This window comes from Pteronotus mesoamericanus, unplaced genomic scaffold, assembly GCF_021234165.1.
Source record: "Pteronotus mesoamericanus isolate MK-2021 breed Mesoamerican mustached bat unplaced genomic scaffold, CSHL_Meso_final contig_73, whole genome shotgun sequence".
Classification (NCBI taxonomy): Eukaryota; Metazoa; Chordata; class Mammalia; order Chiroptera; family Mormoopidae; genus Pteronotus; species Pteronotus mesoamericanus.
In genome coordinates this window covers 15504608-15529269 of record NW_026555245.1, presented here as the reverse complement: position 1 = coordinate 15529269, position 24662 = coordinate 15504608, and the positions used below count along the sequence as shown (strand labels likewise).

The window sequence follows — 24662 nt, the reverse complement described above, 5'->3', positions numbered from 1 at the left end:
TCCTAAGTGAAAGTCACTCTCAAACTTTCATTCCTGAGGGCAGTTATGAAAGAATGTTATAAGGAAGGTTATTTCTATTCCCTTATGTGAGGGAATAGTCTTTCTAGAAAAAAAAATTCTTCTTTTCTCCTTTATAGTATAAATAATGTCATAAATATCAGAAAGAAATTTATGACTGTGATCCAAATTTGAAACAAGCCTTGGTGCTTGAGTTTTAAAACTTTTTTAGTTTGTTAGTGATAAATTTCTGATGCAGAAGAATTGGAAAATGCAGGAAAGCAAAACAAACTAAAACAGCCTGGGCCAACAAGGCAAAGATGAGAACTATAACATTTTGGTGTTTGTCCTTGAAAGGTCTTTTTTCTAAGCCCATATATTAATGCATATTTATATCTATATACGTATTCTAGACCTTACAACAATCCACCAAAGTAAATATAAATACCCCCATGTTACAGACGAGAAAGCAGAAATGGAGAGTCTAAGAAGTTTGTCATCTTTTATCTAGGTCACACAGCTGTTGAGTGCCAGGGCACTTAGAAAAGTTCCTGGACTAAAATCTGACCGAAAGCTGGAGGAGGAGGCTTAGCTCTGTCTGAGGACCCCATAGGACCTCTGCAGTCAGTGAGGGCAGCATTGTGGCTGCAGATTTGGAGCTCCAAGTAGTCCTATTTACCGTAGGTTGTTACCGTCCCTTTCTTGTCACTTTGCCCTTTTTGCAGTATCTTTCCCGGTTCCCTTTAAAGTGTAAAAGGAGTGGATTATCCTCTGCTTTTCAGTGGTGTCATCTGCTCCCCTGATGTGGAGCGTCCGAGAGTGCCAGGGTTGCGGACAGCCTGCCACTCCCCTGACCCTCCTCAGATCCCCCTTTGCCCCATCCCCCCACCCCCACCCTATACAGCCCCAGAGAGAGCACCGTGCCTTTTGCAATATGTGTGCTATTTCCTATCCCAAAGGCTCACCAGGCCTCAATTTGCTCTTGCAGCCCAGTGGAAAATCTTCTGTGAGCTTGGGGTACAAGGAAAAAGAGAAATGCACATACTGCTTCAGAAATTTTTTATTTCAATTAAGGTCAAATAGCGCGCGCGCGCGCACACACACACACACACACACACACACACACACACTGATAACATTTTCTTTGTGAACTTCTTCCACCCAACCATAAACTCATTGGGCAACATTTGTATGGCTGAGACATCACCCATTTCTTTTTTAAATTAAAGCTGAAATGTTACAATTCAGGGCAGTACTAAACTTTAATATATAGCCTTTTGATTCACGCACATGTGTGATGATTTTGCTCCAGTAGTCTGAACTCATTATGCTAGGATTATTTGCTCTCAGTAATTGCCAGGAAAAGAGACATATCCTGCAGAAATTGGTGAATTTAATGCCATCATATATTCCAATGAATTTTTAAAAAGGAAAACAAGCATTTGAGACCCTCTTTCTGAGCGGAAGAGTGGCACATTGGCTGCGAAGAGCATATTAGCATATCCCGATCCAAGATAACATTCTTATTTGGCCTGCTCACTAAGATAAGTTCTGCCATTCACTTTCTTTATCAGGTTGCATGGAGCAGTGTTAAGAGTGTAAAACTTCATTTGCCCCTTCACATTGCCCACATCTGTTCCCTTTGTTCTCTGCACTTCTCACCTTGCCAGAGACAAACTTTCAGGCCTGCTCTTGGATTTTGTGAAGTCCAGGTACAAGCCTCTGCAGGACTATTGCTGTTAAGCTGAAAGAGACCTTAGGAATCATCTTGCCCAAGCTCTTTTTTTTTCCCTTCCAAAAAATGGAGAAACTGAAACCCAGAGAAAAGAAGGGGCCTGTTCGAGCTAATTAGTGGCGACCTGGGCCCAGGTCTGAATGTGAGTTCAAGACCGGTCAGCCTGGGGAGAACAAGGCGTGAATTTAGTTGTACACCTGACTCTGTGTGCTAGGATCTTTATATACATTTTCTCATGTAATCTCAACAGTCTTACAAGGTAAGTATTATTTTACCTATTTTATAAATAAGAAAAGAGAGGCACTGGGAGGTTTAACAATGTACCCGAGGTCACTAAGCTAGTAACCAATGGAAATGGGATTTGAACTCTGGTCTGTCTGCCTCCAAGACATTATTCGTTTCAGAAGAGGCCTAAAACTAGAAGCCTATGAGTCAAATCTTGCCCCCAATAATTTGCCTTGCTGCTATAGTGATATTTGGTTTTTTGTCTTTGTTTGTTGTTTACTTCGTTTTAATTTCTAAATCAATTGCCAACATTAAAAAATCCATTCAAGTAAAAATCTAGACGTTTAGGTCCTCTTGACCATTTGGTAGATCCAGACATATTAGGCCTGAATCCCCACTCGTCCGCAGTTGACAAAGGGGTAGCCGCCCCCTCCGGGCAGGGCTGGGGCTCTCCATTTCACCACAGTCTGCACCCTTCCTGCCACGTCACACCAAGCCCACGTCATGACCTGCCCGGACCTTGTAGGCATTTGAGTTTCAGCCTCTACTAAACACTGCATCTTCTCATGCTATCAATTCACAAGAGCAGGCTTTGTACTTGGGTGGTTTTCCTGATACAGGTGAATGCTGTGCTCAGCACACCCGATCCCCGTGGTCACAGGCAGAAGGTGGTTCATTGAACTCAGAGTGAGAGAAGGCAAAATTAAAGGGGTCGAACTCATTAACCCTATGTTTTTTCTAACCATTCAAACATGCCTGGAATTCTGATATCCATGTGTAGAATTTCTGGGGCTGATTATGCCTTAGCCATCAGAACTGATTGTCGCATTTTGTCCTGGACCCTTGCGTAGAATTTCATGTATGAGAAAGGGCAAGGGCCTTAGAGGGGCTTAGTCCTCTGTGCAGTGCACGAAGCGAACCTAGTCTGCTGTTTGCAAGTAACCTGTTGTTCCTTTCATTCAAGTTCATAATGCAAATTGTCAATTTGGTAGTTCTATCAGAAAAGTGACGTGGGCACTTTAGCTGACAGTCAAGGGAGAGGATAAAGTTCACCGATAAAATACAACTTAGGGCTTAGTCTTTACTTTTCCTAAAAGAGACTGTGGATTGAGGAGGGAGCTGCCCGAACACCTCTGTGTAGGAACATGATTCCTTAAGTATTTATAACTTGGCATCTCCTAGCTTATTGACACATCATTTTAAATCAGCGATGAAAGCACTTAAGCCTAACAAAAAATATGTAAACCTATAGCACACTATATCATTTTCCTCTATAGATTATTTTTGAAGTTGCTTTCAATGGTCCCAAAGGAGGATATGTTGCCTTGGATGATATTTCTTTCTCTCCTGTTTACTGCCAAAATCAGACAGGTAAGCAATTCTTTTTTTTCTTTTTCCTCACTCACATTTGAAATTTACCTTCTCAACAGATGCCTATGATCAGGACTTGCTTTAATTCTTTCTAATGTCCTTACCTTTCCTATTATCTCATCCTTAAAAAATTATTTAACTCAATAGCCATTTTTCTGGTTACTTTTTTTTTTTCTTCTCACAGAGTGAATCTAATTCTTCTGACACCACAGGCCCTTGTCAAGTGTTCAGGAATTTTCATCTACCCTACCTATTAATTTTCAGCAAGTGAAAATTAAATAATAGTCATTCTTTTTCCAATTTTCTCTTCAATGGTTATCTTGGGTTCATAGACAGATGGATGTAGAGGTAGAAAAAAATCTCAATATCTACTAAGTGGAATTATGAAAACTCCAATTTTATGTATCCAAGACCTATAAATATCCTCATGTTTAAAGACATTAGTGTTTGGTATATATATCTATGATGATTTTTCACTAAATATTATGCCTTCAATTTAAATTCTCTAAGTAAACCCTCAGGTTACTTTATCATGGCTAATTTTGTAATTTCCATAAACTTGGTATTTAGAAAAGAGAAGACATTTTTACTTTCTGGAAAAATAGGTAAGCAAATGAATTCAAAGTGAATTAGAAAACAAATGTTTTAAAATAAGTCAGACACTTTATTAATGGTAACGCAGATAAACGCAATTGGCCTTACCTTTTAGTGACTTTGTTTCCTTAAGAGGCCCCAGGGAGACACTGTGGTGTCCCCATTTTATTTTTGAGCCCTCCTGTTGGGTCTGAAGCATGGAAAATACATTTTTGAACTTGACCTTTATAGTCTGGCTTCCACTTAAGATAGAGTTCATCTAGAATTTGATATGGTTTCAGATATATTCCACAACCAAGGGGACTAAGAAAGATAATATTTTCCTCTCAGGCTAAACTGTCACCCCAAAATTAGAGAGATGTACTAATTTGCTGATACCAAATATTAGTTTTACTAATTCTAATTTTTAAATAAAAACTAGTGAAACAGAATGAACCAGACTGGATTTACATATTTTCATGAAAATTATTTAAACTGTAATCAAAGACTAAAAGAGTCTCTAAATTTGGCAGAACACAAAAACCAAAATTGTTTTACTTCTCTAAAACTGATTGTTCCCTAATTCCATCTCCAGTTAATATTTCAGTGATGTTAATAGCAGTTTCAAAACCTCTTTATCGTTATTTTTAGAAAGTTTTTCTTGTCACTAAGCATTTACATTGAACATTTATATTTCCAAGTGTCATGTGTGTAAGAAGGGGTGTTTATTGAGTGTCTGTACCATATAGTGAGTCCAGTGAAGAGGCAGCTGGGAGGTCATTGAATCTATTGAGCCACCTTAGAAGTAATGTTTGGAAATACTCTCCCTTTTAAAAAGAGACAGAATATATGTTTGCTCCTTCCTACTGACTGATAAAAGGAAAGGAGAATCCAGCAAAATAAGGGCCATTTACTAAAAGGTGTGGTGGCACTTCAGTCTGTAAATCCAGCCTTCATAAAGATCCTTCCTCCACAAGGACCACCAGAAATTCACATTTTTATTTAGTTAGGTCAAACAAGACTCCAAATTGGTCTTCAGAACTTCTCAACATACCAACTTTGCTTTTAAAATTGTTTAAACACGTGATCCTAGTGTTATGCTTGAGAGCCAGGACTTTGGATTCACATCCCTACTTGGCCACTTACAAGCTGTGTGACCTTGGCCTTGTTAATTAACCTCTCTGTGACTCTTTCCACGTTTATATGACAAGGATGGAAGAATCTGTTCCATAGTGCTGTCGGATTGATAAGTTAATGTCTGTGAAGGCTTTAGCAGATTATGCCACACAGAAAATGTTTGTTCATGAAACTTAATATTATTTACTTAATTTTCAAAATAATCCCACCCATTCTCTGGAGACCAGGGGCTCAGATTGAAACTAAAGAGAAGCAGCAAAGGGCACTGACTCGATGAATGAGGAAGCTGGAGCGGCTTTGTGTCTCATTAAGCAGCTGCGAGCCAGATTCTGAGTCTCAGAAGCTGAGCCCTTTGGTTTTCCAACTTCATCTTACACTTCACAAATAGTTTATGCCCATCTGTTTCATAACAGGTGCCAACACTTTGTTTTATCTTCGTTAGCTCCAGACTTGTTGTCTCTGTTTTTCCCAGCTGGATCTAGCATCTCCCCTCACCTCCCTAGTAGGCCAAGACAGGAATTGTTTCAGCACATGAAGCATTTCATTTCTACAATCTGGTTGGGTTTAGAATTAATCCAGTTTTCCTGAACTGAGACCGCCCCCCCACAGAGTCGCAGGGGTTAAAGCCCAATGTCATGTTGCTCTCCAAGTATTTCCCCAGAATGCTCTGGAAGACAGCAAGACCTCCCCACTCCCCCAACTTTAAGTTCCAGCACTTCCCTCTCCAAGCTTTTTCTCCCAAAAAACTCTCCCTTCCACCATTAGATCTAAAGTCTAAAATAGATCATAGGAATAGGCTCTGTTTTAAGGCTGTTAATCCTTGCATATCTGACAGGTGATTCCATTCACTTCTAGGAATCCCACCTCAATGCTCAACCCCAAACGGAAAGCTTCACTGCTCTGACTGTGCAGGCCCAGCCTCCTCTCTGAGGTTGGGTCCACCCCATACCCAGGCCAGGGACTTGGGAGGGGCCTGACACTCATGGATATGTCTCAAAGGATGTCTCTAAATCCCGGTCTTGACCAATGTTGTTATTCACCAATATCAACATGCTACCCAGACCTCTTGTTCCATTGGAAACCTGGCTCCAATTGTTGTTTTCATTACAGCTGAAGTTGCCACAGTCTTCCTTAGCTCAGAGGCCTTGAAGCACCTCCCCAGGCTGGTCACTGGCCCAGCATCTGCTCCATCATGATGCCTTTGTCTGGTGCCAGGTCCCATTCAGTCTCTTCCCCAAACGAGCTTTGAGCTGTCTCAGCCTACTTTCCGGCTGGCTTGTGCTACAATAAAACCACTGTTGCAAATTCAGCAGCCGAAAAGGCACACAATACCCCAAATCCCTCCAGCACCACAGGGGCTGATGAGCCTTTTAGTTCTCCAGGGCTGACACTGACTTCATCTGAGTGAACTCCAAGAAGCGGAGCAAAAGATGAGAAACACATCCTCAACAATTCTTCTCAAATGACAGGACCCTCCATCTGATCAGATTATCTTCAAAGCCTCTCATTTCTAAAAATTCAAATGTCCGAAAGCAAGGGATTAACTAAATCTTACATTATAATGCTTATTGGTAACTTGTTGGGGAACTTGTTTTCTGATGAGCTACTGCTCAGGAGTTTCCAACTGCCTGACTCCTTCTTGTGCTTCAAATATGTCATTAACATTCCACAGTAGCTCAGTTGTGGTCCCACTTGACCAAATGCTTCTGAAACAAGCTCGAAGCAATGGCTCTCCCACCTCAGATCTCTGGGGAGCTTATATTAGGCCACAGACAGGCCCTCAGGCCCTATCTTCAGGGATTAAAGACTATCTGCTGGTCAAAAAAGCATTCTGGGTATATGCTTTTGAGATTTTCTTTTTATCAGACCTTCTCAAGATTCTGGACAAATCCACTTTTAAGACTAGATATTGATCTCATCCTCAAAAAAAAATTCTTTTCTGTATGACTCAGTTTGTCACCATGGAGAGAACTGATCCTTGCTTACTTTCAGCTTTTAATACCACCTCCCACCCTCTCCTATATACTTAATAAATGGGTTATGGTTCTCTTGTGGCCACCCAGGGGTATATTTCTTGCTATACACTCCTGATGAGTAATTTCACTGACCTGCTGTTCTCATTGAGCATGGCTTTGCAGAATGCCACACAATTTTCTGAGCTAGACAGCCATCTGTAGATTTTAAATTTTCATCCACTTTTTCATTACTCAGTGGCAGAGGGGTGACTAAGGCTGGAGACCATTGTGGGGTGTCCCATGACATCAAATCTCCATGGAGGGACGTCAAAGGATCCTTGTTTGTATGAGGTCATTGTCATTTTTGAAAGACTGACTTTGTGGCCTAAAGATACTCCCTGATCCTGGCAGAGTGAGGCAGAGCAGTGTGGGGGCCAATCCACCAGTCTCAGAGCCGAGGATTCTCCTCACTTCCTTTTCTCCTATCTGGGTGCTCATTCTGTGCACTTGCTAAGGCGTATCATCTGAGACACAATCAGGTTCCAGTTATGCAGGAACATTGTCTTCCTATTATTGTCTTTGTGATGTTAGTCACTTTTTTTTCCTAATTTAGTGTTTTTATAACTCTTTATTTTTGTATATTTCCAACTCAGACAAAATTTGCAACAATACTATCAAGGACTCCCATATACTCTCTTTACTTAGGTGTATAGTACAAATTGTTAACATTTTACGATATTTACGTTATCAACCATTTAAGAGTAGGTTGTGGACATTATGCCCCTTTACCCCTAAATACTTTGGTGTGCATTTTCTAAAACCAAACACATTCTCCAACATAATTATTAAGTTCAGGAAAGTTAACACTGATTGAGTATTATCAACTAAACTATAGCCCATATACTAATTTGCCAGTGTCCTCAAGAATGTCATTTATAGCTGTTGGCTTTCCTGGGCCAAGGTTGAATCTTTGACTCTCTGTAGCATTTGGTTGTCATGCCTCTTTTGTCACCTTGGTCTGGGCCAGCTCCTCAGCCCCCTTTTATGTTTTCTTGCTTTGGAAACTGATAAACTGAGAGTATACCGAGTCTTTGTCTCTAAACAGCTGCCTGTTTCATCACATCACTGCTCCCAGGATACAAATGTCCCTGTAGGGATGGTTTTCCAGGGATTCAAGAGTGTCTCCCTCTCTCTTGCCCTAAAAAATTAGACCAGTGGATGTCAGCATGCAGAACAGGATCGCACTTGGCTAGTGTATCTGAAACTGTCACATTCCCTCTGGGCTTCAAAAGCAATCAGAACAGTGAGATGTGCAATCACTTGTTGCTAGGACAAGTTATTCTTAAAAGAACAGAAATATTTTGTATTCCATTCCCTCCAAGAAATCTGGGATGAGGTAATATCTATAAACCAAAGTAAATGATACTGGAATTCAGCAAAAGCCCAAATAATAGTAGTATGGGTGACAGAATTGGTGTATCTTTTTGAACAGCATGATTTACACTAAGTAATGATTTTCTTCCAGATCAGCTCCTACTACAAATGTCAATTATAAATAGAGAGTGGCTGTGCTTCGGACACAGATTAATCAACGAAGGAAAATTATTTCTGAAAAAGATTATTTCTAAAATATATGTCTTAAAGAGAAATTAAGAATTTCCTAAAATCTATACCTTTTCTCTTTCTTTCTATCTTTGAAATTTGTATGAATGAATTTCAAATTGTGAAGTATATGAATAAATGCTCGCAATCTTTACAGCATGAAAAGATATTTCTTTTGAAGTCTTTTATATAGAATATAAAAATAACTCCCTCCTTCCATCCCTTTAGGGACGGGAAAGAACAATTTTCCTGCCATGCTGACATGTTGGTTTGATGCTAACCTGTCAGCGTGCCATTAGGGTAAAAATATTTTCTTGTGTTTTAACTCTCCGGTCTCCCCTGGCACAAATGTGTACATATTTGTCAATCAGTTGATGTAGTCCTTTGAAAGCCTTGTTTTGAGCCTGCTTTAACTTTATTTCTCCTTTTCTCAGAGTTTCCTTTCAATGCCTTGGCAGCAAGCTGCAATTTTGAGGACGGTCTCTGCAACTTTTACCAAGATAAAGAAGGTCCGGGTTGGACCCGAGTAAAAGTAAAGCCAAACATGTATCGGGCTGGTGACCACACTTCCGGCTTAGGTAAACCAGAAATCTGTCCATGTGGGGCTTTGGTCGGGGGGAATGGTGAAGGAGAGGAAAGGGGAAAGTGTTCATGCTCCGTTGTCCATTCTTATTCTACACCTACCAAGGCACCCACTTTAAAAAAGGCAGCTGTAAAGAAGCAAAGACAAATGGTATTTGACCATTTTTTAAATTGGAATTCAAGTTGCTGGGCTAGCAAAAGTTTTTGCCAATTAAATAATAGTTAAACTTTTGGAAATTATCTTGCTCTTTACTTTAAATGGAGAAGTACCTTTTGAAAACTATTAGAATCCAATTATATGAAATAGTCAGAACAGGCAATTTGCAGATGAAAAGGTTGGTGGTTGCCATGGGCTAGGAGGGGGAGATGGGGAGTTACTGTTTAATGGGTACGGAATTTCCTTCTGGGGTGATGAAAATGTTCTGGAACCAAATAGCAGTGGTGGCTGTGCAGCGTAATGAATGTATTAGATGCCAATGAATTGTATACTTGAAAATGATTGAAATGGTAAATTTTATGTTATGGGCATTTTACTACAATAAAAACCATGTTAGGGAGGAATAAAAGCTATTGGAAATGTTGGGTGGGCACTTGATGGGTATATCTACAAGGGACTCTTAGAAACCAGTTTGAGCTCCCTGTATAAGGATTGCATATGGCTTAATGGCCTCCCTTACAGAGATCACTGCGGTAGAAACTAGAAGAAAGGGCTGGTTCTCGAAGGGTTAGTGTCTCATTTATTTATTCAACAATTATGTATACATTGGGCACTGGGGTGAATTTACCAGAAAGCTGATGAAACTTAGGTTTCAGGGCTCCTCCCTGGCATGGGCCAGAGGAAAAACCTTGCAAGGGGCCTTTGCAATATTATACTGGGATTGTGTATTATTTTTTCAGAGGTTGCTTAACTTGTTGAAACATAGGGCCTACAAACACCTCTTCTGATCTTGGCCAGACTACCTTCTCGGGGCACAGGAGTGCCCTAGTCAGGTATGAAGCTTGTGCTCTCTGGCTGACGATCATTTCAGTAGACGGGAGAAAAATTAGACAAATATATACACAAATAAACTCATAATCACAACCTGTGGTAAATGCCATAAAAAGAAATGATGAAGAGTGAGCTCTGAGAGAAAATTGATTGGGGATTCAGGGAATCCACTTCCGAGGAAAGTGGTTATCAGCCAGGAGAGTGGGAGCCATCCAGGCAGAGGGACCAGCACCTGTGCAGACCTCGAATTTGGAAAGAGCTGGACACTCCAGGGGGTGGGTAGGTTAGCGTGGCTGCACCACGGGGAGGAGAACACAGGAAAAGAAGTTACAGAGGGAGATAGATCACGGGTGTAGCAGGCCAGAGTAAGCACTTGGGGTTTTATCCTAAAGGGAATGACAAGCCATTGAAAGGTGTTACGTAGAGAAAGGAGTGATTAAATTTAGGTTTCAGAGAGATTGCTCGCTATCATTTGGTTATCTGTTTGCTTGGGCAGCCATAACAAAATACCACAGACTGGGAGACTTAAACAACAGAAATTTATTTTCTCACAGTTCTGGAGGCTGGAAGTCCAAGGTCAAGGTGCTGTCAGGGTTAGTTTCTTGTGAGACCTCTCTGCCTGGCTTGTAGATTGCACCTTCTCAGCATGTCCTCGCATGGCCTTTCCTGTGTGTGTACACATGGAGAGACATCTCTGGTGTCTCTTCCTTTTCTTATGATATCAGTCCTGTTAAAACCCCGCAACTATAACCTCATTTAACCTTAATTACCTTCTTAAAGGTCCTCTCTCCAAATACAGTCACATTGAGGGTTAGGGCTTCAACATATTCATATACAATTCAGTTCACAATACCACTCCTGTGAAATACCACAGAACTTTTTGCTAAATGAGTTAAATAATTGGGTAAAACTAAACTCTATAGCAAAGACTGAGGCACCCAAAAAAATTAATAAGGAAGGAGCAGAAAAGGAAAAGAAAAAATCTAGAGTACAGCAGGTCCTCAAATAATGCCATTTCAGTCTACCTCATTTGGCTATAACATTGATGAGATGCCAGAGGAACATAACTCTTGTACACATCAATGAACCTATGGTAAAACTTTTTTTCTTAATGTCTTTTCACTTAAGTCACAGAACCTATCTATGACTTTAGGTAAGGACTTCATGTATTATCATTTTCTTCTCTGCCCAGGCTTTCTAAGATACATAGACTTGTTTTAAGTTTACTGTGGAGGCGGTGGAGCAGGTAGGAGGGAGGTTATTGATTTTATTTTTCTTTATGTTATTAGGAAGAATAAGAGGAGAATACAGAACTTCAGCATCTGGGAAGGTCCATCTGATTAAAAACCTGTTCTTCAGGGTCAGGTTTAACATAAGACCAGGACTGCAAGGCCAGCCTGTAATCTCTCCATCTCTACTGGTCGCTGCAGAGAGAAGGAAAAATTTGCTCTGGTCTTTATGTTCGCTGTGACTCAGTAGCTGGTTGGCCCATGATCATGAAAATTATAAATCCTGATTGATGACCATGATCTGGGCATACGCATTTGGAAATCTATACTTGTTTATGAAGTTTACTTAGAATTGGAAGTTTATTGGCAATATAGTATAAGTATACTCTATTATTAAACCATGAATATTAGAAAATGCTTTACCATTTAAAGTCTGTGGAAATAGTCTTTTGACAAATTCTACTACTTGAACGAAATTCTTCCATTTGTTTACCTGGGTTAGATTATTTAAACTTTTCATTGCTGATACACTGACTGCTTTGTCATGTTCACAGGATATTTTTTGCTGGCCAACACAAAGTTTACATCTCAGCCTGGCTACATTGGAAGGCTCTATGGTACCACCTTGCCGGGAAACTTGCAGTATTGCCTACGTTTTTATTACGCTATCTATGGGTTTTTAAAAATGAGTGACACCCTAGCCGTTTATATCTTTGAAGAGAACCACGTGGTTCAAGAGAAGATCTGGTCCGTGCTGGAGTCCCCAAGGGGTGTTTGGATGCAAGTGGAAATATCCTTTAAAAAGCCCATGCCTACCAAGGTACAGTGGGACCAGCACAATCCTTTGTTCATTTGCAGTTGCTGGTCTGGATTAATGAATTTCTGTTTAATTATTTTCCACTGGTGGCAAGTTATTTTTCTTCTGTTCAAGCTGACAGTCCCACACCCACATGCTGTCCCCAGCCACGCACAATTATATCCTTCAGCTCTTTCCAGTTTTCTGTGTCTCAGAATCATGGCCACCTAGGGAGTTTGCTTGTTGTTTGTGTCTCAGATTCCCTGAGGATAGTCAAAAAATGGGGGATATGTTAACAGCCCAAGTTTAACAGCTAAACTTTAGTTTGAAACCACAGTTCACACACACACACACACACACACACACACACACACACACACACACAAATACACACACAAATACACAAACAAGCAGACTTGCACCAGATTGACACAATCAGGAATGCACCAGAAATTAATGGAATTTTTGTTGTACTCCATACTCTGTTTTGCTAATGTTTTGAAAATGGGGTATAATAAGCATTTCATTCATTCATTGGCTTTCATTTATTTATTCATTCATCCATTTGTTTATTTATTCCTTTATTCAACCGGCGTTTATTAGGTATATGCTCAGTGCAGGGCATATAAAGGTAAGCAAGGCTCAGATTCACCCTTGAGGTCACAGGTGACAGAAAATTCAGATGCAGGCATGAAAGCCACCAACAGCATATGATCTCACTATCGCTATCATTGCCCACTGTCACTGCCTAGACTCCTCTTAATCACAGCTTAAACCTCACTTCCACAGAAAAGCAATAGAGAAGAGCCGAGGAGGGGTTCTACCAATTGGACATATAAAAAAGAGTGATAAAAAAAGGCTCCGCTGCCCTGGTATTTGCAGGGCTAAGGTTCAGACCCTGCAGGATTCCACCTCCTGCCCCCACCCACCCCACTCCACCCTTTCCCCCATATCTTCTACTCACAGACACAAGGGTTGTTTAGGAATTTGCCCATTTCTTTAGAGTGAGTCCCTGCTCTTACCTGACTCCCATGGAATGGAAGCAAGCCCTCCAGCAAATAAGGGTGCCTCAGAGAATTTCCCTTTTCTTCTTAGGCTGATCTCCGTTGCTCCCAGCAACTGCACCCTTCCTCCCCAGTCACTGAAGGAAACATGGAGGGAGTCCTGGGGCAGGGGGTGGGGGCCTAGGGAAGTACTCCTAGCCTCGAAAGAAACTTCCCAGTGCCTATGAGCAGATGGGACACTACAGAACTCGACACACATGTCTGAAAGTGGCCCGTAGTTTCCACAGGTCCCTGCTAAAGAGAACCAGCTCCTCAGAGAACGAGAGACCTTTGACATCCACCACAGAGGCATGCATTAAGTAGGAAACTAAAGTTCACTGATGTTAACATATACAGATGGAAATAACATACAAACAGTATTTCAGAGAAGGGAGAAAATGAAAGGTCAGACTTTCCCTTACCACTCCCTACCCTGAACTCAAACTTTGATTCCGTTTTTTATTTTCTGATGGTTTCCTCTATAATGTTAAATATTGTATTTCCACCTTCATTTCTTGATTCATTAACTTTGGCAGAATTTGCTGACTCCCTGCTATGAAAAATAAGGAATTTAGCTTATTTATATTGTAACATTTCTTCTCCTTTTCTTTCTCCTCACAATTTAGTTATAGTTGTATTTTTTTTTTTTTACTTTTCTCTCCATTCCCTTTATAACTTTAAATCACTTAACCATCTATTTTTGGACCCATAAACTTTAGAGTGTCTCTTAACACCCACTATGGAAGATGAATAAACTTTCAACCCTTACATTTCCCTTTACCTCTTTGACCCTCTCCATTTCTCAAAGTCTCTCAGCTATGCAATTGCTTTTCCATTATCATGACTTATAACATTTCTATTTCTACAGTGAAGTCTCTGGCTTTACCGATGGCTGGATTTCCTAGTGTGGGCCCCCTTTGCATTCGGATGATGGCCTTTGGGGGCCATTCCTCACATTACTGGGTTTTTAACATCTGCAGCAACCTAAATTATTTCCACACATTTCAAATGGCTCAGAGGTGCTACACCATCCTTGGAAGAGAACCATTGTCTATAAGTTGATTCTGAAAGCTGAAGTTAAAAAGAAACCATCCCTCCTGCAATCCACTCTTGACCTGCTCCCATCTCGGTTCCCCAGGCAGCAGAGTTCTCATGAGGAATCTTTCCCCGACAGAAACCCTAAGGCTTCCAAGTGCTCTTAGGGAAAGGGCTCTGGCATTAGTCCCCTTTCCAGCTTGCCTCTTGCTCTCTCCATTTGAATTGCACTGCCCAGTTAATTCCTGGAACACACTCTGTTCTCTCCTAGCTGGGGTCATTGCGCACTGTTTCCTCTGCCTAGACTCCTCTTAATCACAGCTTAAACCTCACTTCCACAGAGTATCCTTTTCTGGCCCCAGAGATAGATTAGGGTTTCCTGGGCATCCTAGGCCTCCCATTTATCATCTATAAGACAGTATAAGACAATGACGAGGAGCATAGACACAGGAGCTTCTAGTTTCAAATCGTCATTCCACCATTTACTGGTTTTGTAATCTTAGTTTTTCTTAAAGTATTAACTGACTTTAATATAATAACAATAGACTATTAATATATTTATATCATATTATATGTGATATATTAATATAATAAAGTAAAATAACATCAACATATTATATAGTGTATAATATAATACAATAATGTATATAACTAACATTTTATTAGTTTCAGGTATATAATATAATGATTCAATATTTGTATGTATTGTAAAATGATCACCACAATAAGTCTAATTAACATCCATCACCCTACATAGTGACAAAAAATTTTTTTCTTATAATAAGAACTTTTAAGATCTATTCTCTAAGCAACTTTCAAATATACAATACAGTATTATTAATAGTTACTATGCTGTACATTATATCCCCATGACATTTATTTCATAGTTGGAAGTTTGTACCGTTTTATCCTCTTTACCCATTTTCCCCACTCCCTACACCCCTGCCTCTGGCAACCACCAATCTGTTCTCTTGGGTTTGTGTTCTGTTTTGTTTTACTTTATTAGCTTCCATATAAATAAGATCAAACAGTGTTCATCTTTCTCTGTCTGACATATTTCACTTACCATTATGCCCATAGCACAGTTGTTATCAGTGGCAAGACCTCACTCTTTTTTATGACTGCATAATGTTCTTTTAGCCGGGTTTTTTTTTAAATTTCCTTCTTCCTTACTTTTCTCGTTGGAACCCCAAACCTCTAGAAGACAGTTGGCACACAGTTGATGCTCAGGGATTGTCCGTGGGATGACTGTCAGGTTCTGACGTTTGAGCCGTGGCTGTTGACCCTCATTACAATCACCTGGGAGGCCTTTAAAATGTTGATGCTCAAGATGTTCATTATCTTCATTTCTTTTCTCCCATAAAAATACCATCTTCAGAAGGACAGGAACTCTGTCACTCTTGTTCATTTCTGTATCTATAGCACTGTGTCTGGTGCAAAGTAGATCATCAGTAACATTTTGATCAATAACTTTGGTTCTGTACTTATGTGGTCAATGAATAAATAGAATAATGAAAAGTCAATAAAAAATAAATAACATAACAAATGAGTTGACTTCCTAAGGCTGGTAAGTGGCAGAGCTAGGATTTGAACCATGTTCTATCTAACTCTGAAGCTTGCCCTTTGGAGCAGTTTTTCTATGGGTATTCAAAGTTTTTATCCTTGGTACATAGACATCTCTTATTTAATATTCACAACATTCCTGTAAGGAAAGTAATATATCTTCTTTTAGTGCCCTTGGCGTCCTAGAATTCAGAGTAAGACTAACCCAGGGCTGTGTTCTACTAGAAATGAATGTCTAAGCTCAGAGCTTAAGGCTGCAGTGTTGTGGGAAAGAACCTTCCTTGCCTCTGTTTTATGTCCTCACCACCCCAGGCCTAAAGCCAGTTAAGTGTGATTAGTCAGGGCCCATCTAAAAGAGAGCAAATGGCTGTGTTTCATACCCATTCCTTAGCTCAAAAGCCATGTATCTAAATTTTGACTGCACCTAGCCTAATCATGATGCTAATTTTCACTAGTGGGAATGTTTGGTAGATATGTTTGAATATGCTGCATATACAAAGTAATAACAACAATCCCTTACATTTGCATTGCTTGTTAGTATAACCTGCTTTTGTGAACATTATATTTACCTTTCAATGAATTGTCATGTGAAACCAGAGCTGAGCTGAGGGAGAGGCAGCCTGGACAGAACTGGAAAGAAGTCAAAGCTTTCAGCTTCTCTCCCTTTTTCTTCTCCTTCCTGACCCCTAATACCCACATGCTACCTCATCTGGGCTTCCCAGATGCCTTCACTCTGAATGTTTCTATAACTTTTCTTTCCCCTATTAATTCTTACCCAGCCTGTTTTAAGCACAATGGGCTGATTCAATTAACAACTCCCTTGCTATCTCCCCTGGTGTGTCTACTGTTTGATGGGGAAAAATATATATATATATATATATTTAAGGAACGATAGCAATGGCAAGACTTTCCCTGAGACCTTTCTAGCAAAGTAGCTGTGCGATGGATTCTGTGTAATGTTGTCACACCAACCGGAACTTCTATTGAACACTTATTCTGTGCCAGGCAACGTGCAAGTATTCTTTTGATGCTATTGCACCCTAGGAAAAAAAGCATTATAGCCCCATTTAAAAGATGAGGAAAGCTTGGGCAGAAATTTAAAGAGATTGTTTAACAGCACACAGCTATTAAGTGGCAAGGCTGAGAGGTAAATCCAGGCCTTTTTGACCCCAGAATCCATGCTTTAAAGAAAAAATTAAAGTTGACATTTAATATTAGTTTCAGCTGTACAGCATCATGGTTAGACATTTGTACAACTTACAAGGTGATCCCCCCAGTAAGTCTAGTATCCATCTGACACCATACATAGTTATTACAATATTATTGACTATATTCTCTATGCTGTACTTTACATTCTCTTGCCTGTATTGTACTTCTTAATCCCTTCACCTTTTTCACCCGTACTTTTTATACTGTGCCTTTATGCTTCCCAGACCTCTCCTGACTAACACAGAAAGTATAGGATCAGGTGAGAATGGGAGCCCAAACCTATCTCAAGATTCCTAAAAATTTCTAGGACTTTATTACTAATGAAAACCTATTCTATTTTGGAAATAACTTTGGTTCCTAGGAGGGGTCAAAATTCAAGGTGGTTCAATACAGACAAGGGAGAGCTGTGGGCTAGAGGGAAATAGAGCATAGTGCATAAACCTGGGCTATGGGGTCTGTGCCACTTATGCCTAATAGTTTGGGCTAGTGATGTAACCTTCCTGAGCCCCATCTTTCTTCATAAGTAAAATGGGTGACTAGTAGTACCTATCTCACAGGATTATGGTGAAGATCAAATGAGATGCATCAGGTAAAGCCCTTACCATGTACCTGGCACCATAGTTAGAATTTATTAAATGCAGCTGGAAAAAGAGAGAAAGAAAAATGAATGACACTAAAAAATTTTCTCTGGGTCCTGATCCTTAGGATGTTTCATAGGTAACATCTCTTTAGTACATGGGTATTTCTGCCCATGGGTAGTACCTTGATTTTTGTTGTATTCTGTAAACTGAAAATCAAGTCAGAATTGAATCTTTACTTTAATGGTACTGGATTTTCTGAATGAAATGGTTGCTTTTACACAATCAAGAACAGCCCAAAATAACTTTTTAATGTTTTAGAAACATTTTGAAAGGACAGGTCTCATAAAATGGTTTTCCTGATCTTTTTTCTCCACCACGTTACTATTAAAGAGAGAGCAGCTAATTGAGTTACTTTGAGACTCGAGTTCACCAGAGAGGATAATGAGGAGAGGCAACACTTCTCTCCAAACTGCTTTCCCATAAAAACCAGATGTCAGGAGAGACTAGAGAGTTGTTGTCAGAAATTCTGTAATGATGGAGCACAAACATTAGCCTCCTGTATTTAAATTTTTAGTTCAGTGTTATGCTTGGTCATTTTAGCACATATATTAGGTCCTGTAATATCTCCTGGCTTGAAGTTAGTTTTTCCTTTAACAAAGATCTTAAAGTAGTCTGTTAAGTAGAACCACTGAGAGGAACTCAATATTCTGTTCATTAAATATTTCTTTTCGAAAAAAATGTTAAATGCTCTATAAATGAGAGAATGATGAGACATTCTGTTTCATCTGGGTCTGGCCTAATGATCAGCCCAGCAGTCATTAAAATCCTCCTGGTAAACTCTCCTAAGTCTACATCTTTAGTATAGGATTTAAAAAACATATAAACTTCAAGAGTCATTTAGAGAAAACCCCCATCTAGCCAATCTGAAAAAATTTAAATACATTTTTTTTCACTAAGCAAGAACCTTACATCAGCCCTTCTCAGGGTATGTCTCATGAGGTACAAATTTCTTGAGTTGTTCCATTGAAAAAGTGTTCTGTAGTCAAATGAGTTGGAGAAAGTTTGCATACCAGATCTCCATTCTTCCACACACACACACGAAGATTCACAATGCAGAGTAACATATGAGAAACCCTGGTAGGTGCTACATGAAAGAACACTGTTTAAAGTGGCAGTTCCCTCAAAGTAGTTGATACAGAACCCCAGTCTTATGTAGCCCCTTTCAGCATTATTCTACTATCATAGCATTTAAGGCATTATATTGAAGTTTTCTCTTTACCTGCCTATTTACATTAATCAGACTGTAAGCTTGTAGAATGCAAATATTCATATCGTTTTTATTTTTTTACTTCTAATGCAAACATAGTTTCTGGAACAGAGTGGGTACTCAGGAAATAAGAAAGAGAACTGAACTGTCAAAAACAATGTGTCAATGGCAAGGAAGAATAACATAAATCCATCAAAGGAAGAAAGGAGATTAAACATTTCTGCCTTTGGATCATTTAAACAGCAATCCCTTATAGCCCAACATCTAAGCAATTTATTCTGTATGAAATTTCTGTGTGAACATTTCTTAAAAGCAAGAATATCCTGCTGGCATGTATACAAAGACACACATAGACACATACCTGCTATGTTTGGACTGGGCCTTTTTATGATTTTATTTATTAAAACCTACATGGTGACTTTTCCCTTTGGAAAAACCAACTATTCCTTACATTGTGCCATTTCCCTATAGCCAAAGACCGGTGGGAGATCTCGCCAGCCCTCTCAATTTTCCTGATCCTTTCGCTGGCCGCCCAGCACATCTTTTCCAGCCTCCTCTCTATGCTTGTGGTCAATGATGTGCTCACTTCCACATGGCACTCTCCACATCCCCAGGTCCTTCTGGCTTCTTCCACCTTGGTCCTCAACCCTGGGAATCCTGGCAGCTTCTTTCATCACCCCCAACCCCTGCTCCAACCCAACACCCTAACCCTAACCACCCCTGCCCCCCTCAGCACAGCCAGAGAAATGAGACTAATGAATCTCTGCTCTTTCCTTCATGTTGCTAGGAAAGCCTTTTTATACATCTCATCTCTAGTTGACTTCCCTTCTCATTCTTCACCCAGATGTTCAGATCCACTTTCATTCACACGTGTCCAACCTGCTTCTCCCTGCCTTGCTCTTAGGATGTGACTTCCTGGGTTCATCTCCCAAAAGGATGAAGGCAATCAGCACACACCCCTTCTATTGTGTTCCTCGGTGAATCCTTACCAGCCTGTCTTTGTTGCCTTATGCACCTGACAAAACAAAGTGGCCCATCTATACATTTAATCTCACCTCCTTTCTCCTCTAGGACCTTATTTCATAAATTATTCCCTCTCTTGAAAATCTGCAATCACCATTAGTCCTTTGTGCACTACCAACATATGTCGGTCACACAAATGAACGACAAACCTTCCTTTTGCTTTCATACCCATTTAAGCTGTCACCCTACTCCATTCCTGTAGTCTTCAAAGTTCTTGAGAAATGCATCCTCAATTACTGTCTATGCTTCCATGCAGGTTCTCATTCCCCAGACCCTTGCCTGTTACCTTTGCCTTCCTCCCCCAGTGCTCCCTCACAGGGTTCATTCCATTGATCTTGCTTCAGGAATCATCATCCTGAGACAATCCCATCCTTCTCGCGAAGTCCACCTCTAGTGCCCCTTTCTCTTTGAATCAGTCATTAACGTGTGTTTTACCTGTTAGAATGAGATTTGTATAATAAAGGATCCTATGTCTGGAACAGGAAGACTTGGCTTTGAGTCTTGACCGTGGCACTAACTATGTACATCAGAATGTCGTATCACCTCTCTATGAAACAAGGACCTGTTTTAAGAGAACTGCCAAGTCTCTTCTACCTCCTGTTTTATTTTTAGGCATCTTAACATCAGGAACTCTCTTTTAATATTGTGCAGCATAGTTCTTGTGGATAGCTTTCTCTATTTCTTTATTTCCTCTTAAAATAATCTCCTTTTAGCAAAAAAAAAAAACCAATAAAATTTAAGTGTTTGATTTGGATTTCTGCTCCTAAAATCTTCCTTTTAACTTTGCCATTTAATAATGAAAATGTGACTAGATATAAAATATCAAGGGTTCTGAAATTTTTTAAGTTAATACCTGGAAGTTCATCAAATAGAAGAGCAGGTCTAGTGTCTGGAGAGACCTGTAAATAGGTGGTTATTTAATAACAAGATACCTGGCTATAAAGGGATTAAGGAACCAGAAAACCAATGTGTAAACAAGATACATGAGAGGAGATAAATTTCCAATTATATTCCATGACGTCTGGGAACACTGGGTAAGAGTTGCCCCAGCATAAATAAACCAGGGTAGCTGAGTACAAAGTAGAAATAACAAGATCATTCATTGCTGACAAGATAATCAGTACATATAGAATAGAATAGGATGGTTCCATACACAGAGCATGAAATATTATATTGTTAAGTGGAATAAATTATAACGTGAAAATGAATGGAGAGGCCAAGCATGGAAAAGGAGCTTACTCCTGAGTTTTTCAAGCTATACTCAGTGTCTGTTTTCAGTCCAGGAATTCTACTTTAAAGATGAAAAAGTTTGGATTAAGATACTCTGGGTTTTGTTCTTTTTCATGTCCTTTGGATATTTGTTGAGGGGTTCTGCATTTCATACCAGCTTCTGGGGAAATGACTGGGAAGACTGATTAGCACAACTGGTAGTTGTTAACACAGCCTTCACGAGTGTAGTGCTTTTGTCAACACATTCTTTCAGGCTTTCCCGAGGAATTCATTTCATGGGATATTGCTAATTACTACACATGTCCTCCCAGTATCATGGAGATACCTGAAAAGGCAGAATGGACATTCTTTCCCCATGTTTAAGTTAATAAGCTGAATTAAGTCAACATTTATTCCAAGAGTTACTTAAAACCTGAAAGCACTACATTTCACTGTGCTTCTAAACTTCTAATCCTGTGTTTCACAGTCTTAAAATGGTTTCAGTTTCAGGAATTCATTTCCCAAGTTTTTTGGATGAGGCAATGTTAGTTTTCAATACTCACGCTGAGATTCTCTAGATATCTTCTGGTTTTTGGAGCTCATAGACCAGGTACCTATAAGCTCAAATTACTAACTGGGAAATTGGCGATTCACACATTAATAAAGACTCTCTATTGTCACCTGGGAAAGAAAACTCATACACATATAAGTTATATATATATGAATACTTAAACATATAATTCATTATATATATTAAACATATAATACTTAAACATAAAATTCACTATATATATCTCATTACATATTACTCTGGAGAGGTGAGGATGCAAGGAATAAGTATCCTCATAATATCTAGTGTAAGGGTAAATTGATAGAATATTTCTATATGACAATTCACTTACATGCATCGGAAAGAAAGCCTCCTACTGTGCATAACTTTTGCCATAATGATTGTACTTCTATGGTTTTTATCATAAGAAAATAATCATGGTTATGCACAAAGATTTAGCTACCAAAATTCATCTCAGCAATAGTTGTAATATTGAGAAATTGGAAAGTTATCTCTCAGTAGGGGTTGGTTAGATAAGTTGTGGTGTAACTAATAAGGTGTTAGTATTATTTAAGCTTTAGCCACAGCCCTTCATCAAGTCAGGGATCTAACTTTGCCGGGAATCAATGAAAATATGACCAACAACTATCTCTCTGTCTCAGACGTGAGTAGAGAAAAGCCAGTATTCCTGTTTGGGTATTCACAGGGCACTGCTTAAACTATCTGCTGTCTTCTCCTGATCCTAGAGAAGTTCATCCAGGAGAGGAATGAGCTCTTGAGGATCAAACAAAAAAAAAAAAAAAAAAAAAAAAGACCTGGAACCTTCCTTTTGTGTTGTTTATTGATTGCTCTCTGCCTGTCTTCTGGAAGCATTGACATGTTTATATCTCCGTTCAAGTGGGCCACCACAACAGTTCTATATTTTGAAGTCTATCCTTGGACTTGACAATTAAGTTGGTTATTACATTACATTACATTAGTCAGGAAAGTATTTGGCCAGGGGCCTTCTCTAAGGACATGGGCCAGAGATAAACCACATTGTATGTCCACCCAACATTGTTTTTTAAGGCCACCGGCCCCCTGAGGAGAGTATTAAAAAGCAGGCAGGCATTCATATCTAACTTCCTTCAATATTGGTGAAAGGTTTATGAGATAATTAGATATAATAATGTCCTCATTATTAGGGTATGGAATTAGCCTTTAAAACCAAAAATGATATTATTTTAACTTTGTCACATGCTCATTTTTTCAGAGGCTTTTCATGTTTATTTTTCATTTGGATCCTCAATATTAATTGTGTGGGATTAGGTATCTGTGTCTCACGATGAGAAGAACATGAACTTGGCAATCAGATAGACCTTGCTCCCAAAACAAAAAGAAGGAAGTGAAAAGGGGTACAAATGTAGATAAGGTTGTAGATAAGGTGGGTGCTGGGATTTGAGGGGAAACTTTCCTATGGACTCAGACTTCCAGTGTGGAGCGGGAGGTAAGGTCATGAGCTGAGAGAGAGGACATCCCTGAGGTTAGGGAACCCCTGCTATGGAGGGGGGGATTTCAGCAGTCTCCATTCCTGAAATTCAGCCATGATCTGCTGCCAGGTGACCGATTTCTGTATAAACAGACATAAGCATGATGACAGGAAGCTAGTTGTAAACACGGATCAAAGACATGTTTGGTTCGCTACAATTCATTGGGTAGCTTCAAGCCTTTCGGAATCATATTTTAAAATACCTAAAGCAAAAGGAGGGAATGAGCACGTTGGTATAATGGAATATGCTCCATGTTTCATGCCCAGGACTGCCGCAGGCTGTTGTGTGACCCCGAGTTTATTTCACAGGAGGCTTTTCCTCATTCCTCATTCTAAAAAGTGATTGATTCTGATGTCTCTTCTGGAATCTTCCCTCACTTCACAGTGACCAAAATATTTAAAAAACAATTTCCTTAAATCAGTAAGTGGAGAGATTTGTATAGTAAACAGATATTAATCTGGATATTAACCAGCAAAACAGCAATGGAAAACTTTGTTATGTATCTGCAAGTCTACCAGAGCATGTCCTCTGCCGCCAGAATGGAAGGCTGCTCTGAGCAGAAAGATTGATGCAGGGAGAAGCTGCAAGCTGCTCAGTCTTTGTTGCTTGTCAAAGCCAAAAGCTGAATTAAATCAGATGGGAATGAAGAGAAGAGAGGAAAAAAAAAGAAAAGAGGAGACAAAACAAAACAGATGGGTCATTTAAGAAAAAAGTGTTGGTCAGCTAAAGACATTTAAAAACACATGTCATTCTGCCTTTTGTTGCTTCTTAAGTCTAAATATAGTATCTGCAGGAGGCATGTAGTTACAATTTAGCAACTATTTCCCAAAACATGTCTGTGATTCTAAAAATGCTCAAGTCTCATACTCTTTTTCTAGATAAAGGTCCACTCAGCCTGTCTTTAGGGTATTGTGAAAGTTTTGACCCTTTGGTCAAGTGCCTTAATATTTGAATTTTTGTTTTGTTTTGCTTTGTGTTTTTCTATTTTTAAAATTCTATTGCAACTTAATTGTCAAGTAGTTAAATGACTGCAATCGCATTATATAGTATATCCTGCAATTGTGTCAATAGCATCTTTATGAAAAGCTCTGGAATTTCACTAACAGGGTATAGTCAAGAATTTCACTAACAGGATTATAGTTATTTTGTGAAGAATTATTCCACCTACTCCATAGTTGCTGTATCCAAATTTATCTGTGCTGGTGATTTCAAAGGATTTTAACCTCATCAGAAAAAAAGTTAAATTTAACCCAAAATCTACCCTCTGGTAAATTGTTGAGGTCCACTCCTTGTAATAAGGACCTAACTAGGTTCATTTTTTGAACACGGGTAATTTATGGTATTGTTGGCATAGGATTGAATGTTCCTATGTGAAGGCAGAAGGCCATTTCTGGAAACTATCATTCATATGCTAATTATAGGTCTCACTGGGACTATTCAGTTGGTAAAGTAGGTGGTAGACT

At 39.4% G+C, this 24662-nt stretch overlaps 1 protein-coding gene across 1 annotated transcript in view; it reads left to right on the top strand.

The window, feature by feature from the left end:
• MAMDC2 (MAM domain containing 2) overlaps nt 1-24662 on the top strand; it is a 124569-nt gene that overhangs the window by 73906 nt on the left and 26001 nt on the right. Inside the window, exons 7-9 of the mRNA XM_054583036.1 lie at nt 3235-3328; nt 9030-9173; nt 11949-12214. Of these exons, the coding sequence (XP_054439011.1) occupies nt 3235-3328; nt 9030-9173; nt 11949-12214 (504 nt within the window). The remainder of the gene's footprint in view (nt 1-3234; nt 3329-9029; nt 9174-11948; nt 12215-24662) is intronic.